This window comes from Lissotriton vulgaris, chromosome 5, assembly GCF_964263255.1.
Source record: "Lissotriton vulgaris chromosome 5, aLisVul1.2, whole genome shotgun sequence".
Classification (NCBI taxonomy): domain Eukaryota; kingdom Metazoa; phylum Chordata; class Amphibia; order Caudata; family Salamandridae; genus Lissotriton; species Lissotriton vulgaris.
Window position 1 is genome coordinate 1700842636 of NC_141693.1, and position 12356 is coordinate 1700854991.

General features: G+C 44.2%; 1 protein-coding gene across 13 annotated transcripts in view; it reads left to right on the forward strand.

The window, feature by feature from the left end:
• The window catches only part of LOC147716990 (myosin light chain kinase, smooth muscle-like), an 828743-nt gene that overhangs the window by 742812 nt on the left and 73575 nt on the right, over positions 1 to 12356 (forward strand). For all 13 annotated transcript variants that reach the window (XM_086923858.1, XM_086923849.1, XM_086923852.1 and 10 more), the window contains one exon: positions 10213 to 10248. In XM_086923858.1, coding sequence (XP_086779984.1) covers positions 10213 to 10248 — 36 coding nt within the window. The remainder of the gene's footprint in view (positions 1 to 10212; positions 10249 to 12356) is intronic.

Below are 12356 nucleotides of genomic sequence, written 5' to 3' on the forward strand. Positions count from 1 at the left end.
TCAGGGTTTATTATACACACACATCCTTGTGATGTCACAATGCGGGTCTACCCAGGCTGCCCAGGATTTGCATGAGCTTGACGTCCCTGACTCATTTAATTAATCTTTTAAGGCGTAAATGCTGAATTGGTGTTACTAAGATTATAACTTTTTACCTATTTTTTTTTTTTCCCCTAATCTTTCCCGATGGAATTAATCAAACCAAATGTACTATTTTCGTGTGGTAAACACCTGGCATTTCGTCGACGGTGCCTCACTTTTCTTATTGTATTTCTTGATCCTACAGGAAGATAAGGTAGTTCAGCCAAATAAGCACCCACTGTAGTCATCTGCACACAGCCATAGCTTTGGATCGTTGCTGGGTTGGCTCTACTCTTCATCATTATACTGCCAACACACCGAGCTGCGCAATAGTACCAGTCACTGCAGCGCTTGGAAGCCTGACATGCAGTTCAGGTCTAAAAATAAAGAACAAACTGCAAAAAAAGTTGCACTTGGCATTTTCAGCACTGCTTAGGCCACGCTCTCACCTGAATGACGTCAGTAGACCTGGCGGGTCGAGAGCCTCGAGTTTATTTACCTTTCATTGGCAGGGTCTTGCAGGGCTTCTTTAAAAGAATCTGTTTGCAGTACTCCGCTTCGCATCACTGCTCTCACCTGAGCTTTTGTTTCTAGCTATTGACGTAACGGAGCTGTTTTTTTTTCGGTTTTGTTTAAAGGTACACACTTTAACACTTTCCAGTACCTTGAGTCTGGGCTGAAAGCTTTGTTATAAAAGGCACCCTGGGAATAATGCTTCTTGGCATAAAACTTGCAGTAGATCCAAAAATGATGGAGCTGCATACTCAAGACGTAGACAAGAGCTACCACCACCGTTATCATAGCTAGGGTCTCTACAATGTGGTCTGTGGCCGTGGCCTTTTCCGCATAATTCTGGATTTGCCTGATTTGTCACATAATCTGCAAAAAATGTCTAGCTGATTCTTAACAAAAGTTACTCAAATTGTGGCGACCAATGTTGTTGCGCAGTGGAAGACCCTTTGCAAAGGATGATTGAATCTTTCAGTCACTTATTACTGTATTTGGATGTTTAACTGTTACTAATGAGTTGACACCTTTGACCATACAGTGGTAATGTGAAAAAATGACACTTATAAAATACCATACCAAAAATGTGCAGCATTAGGTCGTATAATTTTCTATTCTAATTTAGACCCTGCTGCATAATTTGGTCTTCCCATGCCACATGCATTCAGTGGCCCTGATCCTAACTAAGTGGGTTGAGTGACCTACTGCAGAGTCACAGCTTGCAATCCAGATAGGAAGTGAGCAGTTTGTCCTCTTCTAAAAGTGATAGCAAACTTCAGTAACGTGAGTGTCGACAGTGCTAATTTTGAGCAGGTGGGGCCCAAAGTACTCGTTTTTGGCGACCAACATTTATTTTTGTTGATCGCACATTTACCCAGCGCAAGAGAGAAAGGTACCTAAAGGGGAAAGGAGGAGTAACAAGATGGAAAAACGCCACAAAGGGAGAAAAACGCAACCTGCACGAGGGAAATAATTAGGCTCACTGCTATAGAACCTCTTATATCCTCTCCACCCTTTCTTTCCTATTCTCTCTTTCTATCATCCTTTGCCTCATTTCCCAGCAAGTTAATGTAGAGGGGATTACATAAACATGTATACCAAAGTACCTCTTTTACTGAAACACAAGCTAAGTTTTTCTAAACCCCGTAACAGAAATGCTAATGTATTTGTTTATAAAAAAATTAATAAAATACTTTGAAATGAAAAAAAAGGGAAAGGGAGTGACTGGTGGTAGGTTCAAGACTACATAGCCGTGGTATTCAGCACATTGACATTTAATAGCGTTGGCCGCAGGCTACTAAACAAAGCTTTGGGCGCCAGCACTCATTCTTTTACAAATTAGGCACATAGTGTCAATGACACTTATTTTTAAAGGACAAGGAGATGGTTTAGTTTAGGGCTTCATCAGTTCCCCAGGCCCTAGAGCAGGTGGCTAGCAGTGGCCAGTATCCATGCTCTCTTCTGTCCGGGCTCTTCACTATGCTGGGCCTGGGTGCTACTGCTTGCAGAGGTTAGCAAAGACCTCCCTTATCTATTTAGTAGTAGCTTTGGTCGACAAGTGACAACTTAATCCGAGGAGTTGGTGTGAAAAGTTGGTTTCTGATGCAGTACAACATAGGGTATGTCACTCCGTAAAGGTCCACGTTCAGGCAGGCATTTCAATTAAAATGAACCTGTTTTCATTCTATATTTATAGCATGTAATGGCACTATCCTGGGATACTTTTGATGTCCGACACAAGTTATGAAGAACCTTGGGGATATTAATTGGTACTGAGAAGAGGAAATCCGGAAGTGGTTAATCATGTTTAACCAATCCCCTTTTCCTTTGGGTTTTTTGTATTTGCTAGGACCTCACTTTTTTACCCCACATCATTGTCATTTGACAATTTCTCCCTATACAATGCTACATTTACTACCGCTACTGACCACTCTATAGCGTGTATTGCTCACAAGTGTCTCAGGGTACTGATTTGCTAGTTATTGTATGATTACCATTGTCCTATATAACTTTATAAGCAACATTAAGAAAATAATAATTTAACATCCAATCAAAACCCCAATTTTCTGGTACTTTGAGTTGCTGAAGTATGACCCTTGTCAGGCTTTACATATTATGATGTAATAAACCTATGAATGATGCTACACTTTGTGTGGGGCGATCCTACTCCATTGGAGTCTGCTTCGTGGTCTGCGTTAACCTGGTTGAAAATAAATTCATCAGGGGGAATACTCGTTTATCATTCGTTATTGCAGTTCATCTCCTATAAATGATCTTTAAGGGTTTTACATAACGGGCTTCAGAGGGGTTTCTACACATAAAACTATTTTTCATTCAAATATACACGCTCCTGCAAGCACTACCTTACATCTGTCTTCAGTCAAAGGTACACTCTGTCCTCTAGCGACGACTTATCTATTGTTAGTGGTGTGGCTCACTGGTTAGAGGTGGCAGACCCGGAAGCAGAGGTTGACCCGGGACCAGGGTTCGATTCCTGACGCGGCAGGGTCTTGGGCCATGGTCAGTGGACTCGATAATTCTCGCCTCGGTGCCTACTCCAACCATGGGTCCCACTCAGCAACTCTGGGCAATAGCTTGCTTAATCTCTACTAATGGCCCCATCAGCGCCGGGAATGCTTGTCTTCACCTTGGAGATGCCAAGGAGGGACCATCTCACAGGGAAAGCCAGGATGGGTTCCCCAGCGGTATACAGCGCCGGGACGCCCCTTTGCTGGGGCAGCTGTGCGCTTTACAAGTATACGACAATTAACATTTAAATATAGCATTTATTCATGAACGCCCCTCGCCAAACTCCCTTCAAAGTGGCAGTCACTCACTAGCCAGGTAGGGAAGTATCTCCACAGAATAATGAAATAAATAAATAAAAGGACACCCCTTGGGCGCCCCCCCCCCCCTCCCCCTTCGCCTAGAAGCATCCACAACTCTGCCTGTTAACACCTTCGTGCTGACATTTGGGTAGTCTCGGGGAGGCGAGTACTCGGTTTTAAAAGAAACAGGTGAACTATCGAGGTAAAAATGCAATTATTGGGTGCGTGTGGCAGCAGCAGGCATCTCCCCCCCCCCCCCACGACTTCTCCACGTGGGATGTATTCACTGTTAATGTTCAGCATGACTGTATTGCCTAAAATATGTGACCATGGTCTGGGGTGCAGCAAGCTCTAACTTGCTTCCTTGACCCACCCACGTTTCGCACATCTGGGATTGACCGCTTCACCTGTATGGACCTAGAAGCAGCCGAATCCATAGCTCGGAAAGTGAAATCCGGCTCACCAACAGACCCGGCTCCCCCAGAGACAATGTTACTCGCATCCCAGACGATTCTACCCATCATCAAGAATCTAGTGAATGCGTCCATTAACTCTGCCTCGGTTCCTCCTGCCTGGAAAAAGGCGATGGTCCGAGCATTAATAAAGAAGCCTCATCTGGACCCCTCGGACTTTGCCAACTACCGCCCGATCTCACTGCTCCCCTGGGTCAGTAAAATCGCGGAGAAACACATCAATCTCCAACTGGTCAACTACCTGGAAAGCAATCTGCTGTTAGACCCTACACAGACAGGATTCAGGCCTAAGCATGGAACAGAGTCCGCCCTCCTTATGGTGGTCGAGGAGTCCAGAAAAATCATCGATCAAGGAGGATCAGTGGCAGTGGTCCTCCTTGATCTCAGTGCGGCGTTTGATACGGTCAGTCATAACACCTTACTGAACCGTATAGCAAACGTCGGCATTGTGGACAAGGCCTGGCTCTGGATAAAATCCTTCCTGAGTGACAGGTCATTCCAGGTGTTTGACGGACAAGCCGTCTCCTCCAGCATACCGATGAAGTGTGGAGTCCCCCAGGGCTCCTCTTTAAGCCCTGCGCTTTTTAATATCTATATGAGGCCACTGGCTGAGGTAGTTCGTCCGTATGGAGTTAAGATCATTTCCTATGCGGACGACACACAGCTGGTGGTCTCCTTAGCGCAGGAAGACCAACATTCTCCATCGGGGGGTCTAACCAAATGCCTGGAGGAGGTGAAGTCCTGGATGACGCTGTCCTCATTGAAGTTGAATGGGGACAAGACAGAGCTTATGTTGCTAGGCCCGGCCGACCCGACCCTCTTCAAGTCATTATGGCCCACCTGTCTAGGCCCCCCACCGGCTCCAAAAGATAACATCAAAAGCCTAGGGGTGTGTCTGGACAGGAACCTCACTTTTAACACCCAGGCCACAAAGCTCTCTGCCACCTGCTTTGGACTCCTTCGTACATTGAAGAAGGTCCTACCCCTGCTCCCAAGGGAGGCCAAACAAACAGCTATCCAGGGCTTAATACAATCACGCCTGGACTCAAACAACGTCCTTTACCTGGGAGCCCCAGAGTACTCTTTAAATAGGTTGCAACTGGTGCAGAACTGTGCGGCCCGCACCCTACTGCAAATTCCACGTAGAACCTCAGTCAAAGAGGCATTGACCAGCCTTCATTGGCTACCAGTGCGAAAAAGAGTGACCTTTAAGGCAATGTGCATTGCCCATCAGGCCTTCTGGGACTCGGGCCCAAAACTCTTGCGCAGCCTAGTCAGCCAATACCACCCTGGCCGTGAACTACGTTCCAGCCAGGCCTTCATGGCAACAATCCCCAGAATCAAGAGATCTAGAGCAGGTGGAAGAATGTTCACCCTCAACGCCTCAAAGATCTGGAACACCCTTCCCCTTCACCTGAGATCTAACCCGAACCTTGCCTCTTTCCGCAAGCAACTAAAAACCCATTTATTCAAATCCCCGTAATCATCTCAGCCCCCCATCTTCCTCCTAATCTCTGACAGCCTCATTACACCCTTCTGGTTCCCTAGCGCTTGGACGCCTCAGGGCAGCAATCGCGCTGTACAAATGTATTTTCATTCATTCATTCATTCATCTTCCCCTCTTCATATAGATCCTATAGGTGATTTCTGCAGTGGTACACTCTAGCTCATGTGACCTGTCACGCACAGGGAGAATATTCGATTGCACTGAAGTGTTTGTGAATGAGACAGGCCGTGGCTAGAGAAATAATTAACCTTGTCGAATAAAGTTTTAATCACAGAATGTTAATTCATTGACCAGTGAACTGGTACAAACGCACATTGAACGATGAAGAGGATTCTCGCTGCTGAAACTACTGCTGATATCTACATTTAGCCCAGCGTTCTTGCTGCCTGACTCTTTGGTTCACACTGCATCACTGAGTCACATAGCACTGGTCACTGCCGCACTGCTCCTCATGGTAGGCTGACCTATAGAGCAATCCGGCAGTGTCCCACAGGCTGTTCGGACAGGTCAGTGTGTTGGTTGTTTTTTTGCTATTTGTGTCTCTGCTTTATGGTCTGCAAAATATATTGCCGAAGCCAGCAGCGCTTTTGTAGGCGAGTCTTTTCGGCTTTGCTATTGCTGGTTTCTTTTGTTCTCAGCACTCCGTGTAAGTGCACGTTTTATTTTTATTTCTGCTCTCTCCATGTGCAGCTTTGTCCCATGTTTCTTTCTCCCACACTCTGTAAAGCTCCTAACTTTTTATCCCAAACGTGTCCATTGCTTTTCCCACCCAGTGCTATGTTTTTTTAAAACCCAACTCCTCCATTGCGCCTCTGACCCCATTCCCCTGCCGCGGCGCTGACTCGCACCCATCCACCAACCCGCTCCTCCACCCCTCACATTTGTTCATTTTCTTTTTTAAAGGTATATGTTTTTCGGGGGGGGGGGGGGGTTCAGTTGCTGCCATTTGGTACTAGGCCACTCCTCTATCTTTGCACCTTCATGCATATTTTTTTTTCTTTTCATTTACTCTTCAAAGGTTCGCATCTGCCGTCTAGAATGGCAAAATAAATTTGAAAATATGGCTTCCGTGTCATTACATTTACATGTTTACACTATGCCATTCGTGTTTGTTTGGGCCTGGTGCCATTTCTGCAATCTAGCTTTTTTCCCCATGCACATACCAGTGCCGGCTTTTGGGTGGTGCGAGCGGGGCCAAGGTCAGGGGGCGCCATTTGGGCTCTGAAATCGGCGCCAGTCGCATTGCCCAAAAGCTTGCACTGTTGAACATCGAGCCTTCTTATCCAGGACGCTTATCTTCCTAGAAACATAAGACCGTGTTAAATAGACCAGGAGGCACACTTTAACCCTCATGCACCCACGAGCTGCTGTAAAAGTAAACATTTGTTTTGCTTATGAGTCAAAAATAAAATAAAAGGTTTCGCGTTAACATTTGGAAATTTCATGTAATTGATGTAGGCACATATAGCCAAGCTCCTCTCTACTGGCACCACCAGTATGTCTTCTTGCCGCCTTTATTGCTAGAGATAGCTTACCTCACTTTCATTTTGTGAATTGAAACACAGTAAGTTGTAGGCAGGGCTGGCTCTGTGGCAGTGCCACATATATTATAGTTTTAAATGCACTTGCTGCCGCATTCTTTGCTTCAAGCAATTTTCTGGCAACAATAAACATGTCACGATAACTCCAGTGATACATGTTTTTTCTGGAGAAAGAGATCGGAGCTTTCACTTGTGGAAGTTTTGATTCATCGTAAGGTAGCACAGAGGGTTAATGTGCCTGCTGCAAAGAACGTACACCATGCACATCAAAAAAAGCATATCCTGTAAATACGTCTACTGCTTTTATCCGAGAGAGCCTACTCTTACTTGCTGTTTTTAAGTTAAAATCCTAATTTAGAAAAATGAGCCATTAACTGTCGTCAAAGAGCTGCATGAAAACTGCATGGTATAGGTTAGAGCGTTACGATTTTATCCCCAGTCTTTTATTATCCTAATGTTGCAAAATGGGTTAATTGGGGCAGAAATAAATTCTTATTATTAAAGAGAACCCCCAACCACGGTGTTCAGTGTTTTATTCTAATTTTGTCTTTCTCTAGACCAAGCAGTCTTAAACTATATTGCCTACAAGTATGGATAACATGGCTTATATTGCAGTCCCCTGTCTTATGTAATGTTTACAATACTGATTTACACATGTATCATTGATTCAGTGGCATAGCAAGGGGTGGTCCACTCCAGGTGGCATTAGTTTTGGTGGCGGCGGTCTCTCCTGCTCTTACCTGCCACATAGGGGTAGCAACGCCCTCCGACACACTCTACACTTGGCTGCCACTGGGCAGAAAACGCAGTGACCTCCATGGGGGGGCCAAAAGGCTTGCTATGGCACTGGGTTGATTGTCGCTGTGTAATATGTGTGTTGTAAAATGCTCTGACACCCTACACTGGTATGAGTGGTGCTATAAAACTAATTTATTGAATCCATGAGAAAGTAGTAATGACTACTTGAGGTGCACTGTTGTAGGGTGGTAGTGATGGAATCCCTGACGGAGGTGTTCTTTGGGGGGCGCCAACAAACCCTGTCGCACAGGGCGCCACCAGCGCTAAAGCCGGCCCTGTCTTCTACATTAGCAAAAAGTCCTAGACCAAGCCAAAAGGTCAAGTAATGCCATTGAAGGTCGAGACCTACCGGCTTTGACATTGCTTGTTTACTTGTTGCACTCTACATCTACTATCATTTTAATTTCAACTGAAACCGTTATTTTTCATTAAACAAATATATATGAAATATTTTTTTATTTAGAGCTTGATATTACACGTTTTGCCGTTTTGTAGCATTGTAAATAGCAAGCTTTCCTATTTTCAAGCCAATGAGGCATATTTTATCAGAAGCCTAGTCTGGTTTTAAAAGCAGTGTCCTGCAGTTACACATGAATCTAGTGCTGCAGTTGCCTCACAGTAGTAAGAAAATAAACCAACCCACTACTAAAATATATTTTAACTGTATTTATGAAACGTCATATTTTCTTGGAAATGGAACATTTAAAGTTTATTTCTGTCACTTCACTATCTGACTCTTAATTACACTTTTATGGGAATTAATTGTAATTCTCAGTTTTTTGCTGTGATAGGAATGTATAAGGATGTTTTTTTGTGGCGGTGGGGGCGGAAACAGGGCGGCTATTAGCAACCATTCCTGCTGGTATCACATCTGCACACAGACTTGCGAGATCAAAAGTTATTAAGGTATCTATGATAAATAACAAACACAAAACGGTGGAGGGGGACCTAGGGGAGATTTAAAGACCAAGCTCTGGGTACTATCCCCAACAGAACCAATATACAACAAAGGTACCAGAGGGTCTCAGGTAAGTGTGCCCATATACAAGAAACCAGACCAGAACTCACCCTTACAACCAGGTAATGTCAACGAGAGCTCTCCGTGGACGAGGACAAATACCCATCAGTCACCATTCGGATCCGCCCTTCATCATTTGGGATTTTATCCGTACCACCCGTCAGATATTCGGTACTCTCCTAGGAGGTCAACCCGGTGGTAGGGGGTATCCTCTGTAGAGTGAAGAGACGACAGTGTGGTGTACCACTCGATGTAGGTGAGTGGTAGACAAGATGGGACTGGGGTGTGCAGTGCAAAAGAAGGTGTGAGGGAAAAAAAAGCCAAAAGGAGTGAGTTTAAAATTGGTTAAGAATAAGCACCAAGCAAGGATTTATTCTAATTGTGCTTACCGTACCAATGTTAAAAACAGAGCGCCTGCTGACTGTCCAATTATGTGGACAGTCTCAGGACAGTGTGGTCGACTAGTTTCAGCAATTCAACGACTCATTTTGTCATTGCTTTCTTCAGGACCAATTAATACAAATAAAAGCTACTGCACCATGTGAACACAGTAACACCCTACGAACACACAACAAGTGCAAACAGTCACCTGTACGTTCTGGGTGTCCTTACAGTCTGTGCAAAACACTGTGGGAAGAGGGCGAGAGAAAAGGTTTACAAATAATAAATGGGCCACATCTATGATAAATAGACACTTTTACTTGAGGGTGGACTTTTAGTGGGTTGGGGAAATCTCAGGGGGTGAACCGTGAAACTCCATTTGGGTGCAAACTTCACTGTGGGTGTTTTGTTGTACGATTTGCCTACTTAATACCTGGTGCAAACCCTACGAGCAAAAAGAGCAATCTTAGTTTGCAGCCCTAGTAATTGGGGGAAAATGCATGCACTTGGTGCAATATATCCCAGTCAAAAGCTTGAAAATCCGGATCATGCACACACTGTGTAACGGGTAAGTAGTGCAATTGTACCATCTGTATTTACAGACTGTTCGGTAAATACCATCCCGCAGTAACAATACATGATGATTGGCTGGGGGGGGGGGGGTGTCTGAGGGCAGTGGCAAGTGGGAAAGAGTCTGCACAGATGTCTTTCACCCTCTCCTTCCTACCCCTCGTAGAGTGAGGGAGTGCAAAAGGGGCAGGTCTTGGGAGTCGCAGGTTTGACAAAAAAAGGGATGGAAATTGGGGGTGGGGGAAAAAGGAATATTAAAGAATGTACTAAAAAAAAAGGTAAATATCAAAACTGTAAATAATAATGTCTGTTATTAGGCAGAAAAATACCAAAGGTAGCAACCTGAAAAGAAAGTAACAGAGGTAGTGGGCCTGATAAAGATTTAGAAGAGATGCACAATTAAATTGGAACCGGCAGGGGTTGCTTGCTTAGTGACAAGACTTTGTAATCACTTTATAGAGTCACTATGATAATTAATTTTCCGCTAAATGCTTTTTTTCCACTGTAGATTCTGTCACTCCAAAACGGCGAGCACTGAAATCTGGTAAGCATAGCAGCTAGAATTACTTTGCCTATTATGTATGATGTACTCGCTTGCCAGATCTTTGAATCCCATCTACCTTGAGATGTCAAAACCCTGGTGCCACATTACAGGAGGACTGGGTGTGGGCTGGCAGATGTAGACCTTTACATAATTTACATTTTGTAGTTTCCACACTAGGGATATTCCAAAGTTGTACTTCCTCTGAAAAATATGTGCTTATATCTGCTTGCAGTGCTTTATTTATCTTTATCTATGAGTAAATGCAGGAGCCAAAAGCGTTTCAACTTTGAATCTATTGTAGATTTACGCTCGAATCTTTTCTTGTTTTCACTCTACGGTGGTTTTTCAGTAGTCGTACTAACGAATTGCCAAAGAAAAGACATCAAGCAGTTCTATTTTAGTAGCACATCTATCCACTTCAGTCAGTAGGCTGTGAGCACAATGACATTCCATTCCCCCTTAGGCCACCATAGTTCAGATTTCTTCGGAACATCATGTGAAAGGTAGTTCCCCCCCCCCCCCCTCCCCCTTAAAGGTCTGCTCAAATATCTAGCCAAGATGTTTTGTTTACATTCAGTGGGCTTCCAGCCCACCCATGGTTTACCATTGGTTAGCTCCAGCATCAATCTCATGTTACTGCATGTGGGTGTTATGTCTTCTTCATGTGTTTGGCCCTCCCCAGGAGCAGGGACCAACTACTTGTGTTCATCCACTGCTCCAGTTTTTGGAGCTACTTTTCTGTGTCCAAGCACTTCATATGAGGCCTTGTTTTTTAGGCTGCCTCTTGCCGGCGTCCATGTTGCTTTTTTTAACCTCATGCAACCAATAATGACCTGCCACCAGACCCCGTCCATGTTGCTTCATTTTTACTCCCGCCCCCTGCCCCTGTCCATTTCTTCTACACCTCGACTCACCCCCATCCCTGATTCATCTTCATTAATGTTTGATTTCTACTTCTGTTAAGGGATTAGGAACTCCACTGCTGAAAAGAATAGCATTTGTTTTGGGTTTTTTCTACTTGTGGTGGTTGCCCTGGATCCTTTTAGTCATACTAATGAAGCGCTATAGATATTTTTTTTTTATAGATTTTAAAGTATTTTTTATAATTTATTTATTTGACCTGTGCTTTTATGGATACAACTTATGATTCCAAATATAAGAATTATTAAATTGATGTGCTATGGAGTTCTGTTAAACCGCATCCTTAGGCAAACATGTTCATTCTCCTGTACTGAGGATCCTCAGAGGGTGAAATAACCAGAGTGCAGTAAACTGTTCCTCTGGTGCTGCCAGCTAGGGCTTTGTTCACCGAGACATGAAGGCTAACAGAGCGAGGTGACATTCAGAAAGGAATCTGGAGAGGCAGATACTGCCATATGGTTTCAGTGTTTATCGAACATTTGAATTTATAGCAACTAACATGCCTATGATGAATTTCTCACTTCTGATTAGCATCTATCGCTGACCCCGGAGAATTCAATGCAATCTCAAACTGGAAATCTTGTTTTTTGTTCAAATATCACGGTACGGCAAGATCTCCTCACGCGCATGAGAAGGCACAAATGCACTAGCGTGATCCTGTTGGTTGCGCCTTGTTCTCGTATTTTATCTCCTATAAGGTGGTCTGTTTGGTAGAAAAGTGAATGTTGGAAAGGGACAGCTTTAGCTGGAAGACCACACAGCGTAGTATCACATCACTAGGCATTATTTTTTTTTTTTGCATTTAAATATAGCCTGAATCCAACCCAAAGGTATTGGAGACCTTTACATGAGCATAGGTTCAAATATGAGTGCTTGTTTCAGGCAGTCCGCTTCCCATATCCCCATCAACATTGCTTCTTTTGCCTTCCACCTGACGCTGGTCCAGGATGCTTCTTTTGCCTCTCATTCCCGCCCGGTCCCTGTTTCATCGCTACCCAACCCACCCTTGTTTGTATTTGGCTTGTAAAGGATTAGGGGATCTAGCACTACAAACAATGACATTTGTTTAGCTTTTATTCCATTTGTTGGGTTCTGCAGGATTAACACATTGGCATCAACTCAACAAAAGAAAGGTTCCACTTAATTTTTTTTTAGGAACCGAGAACGCCGACTACAGTAAGAGCAGC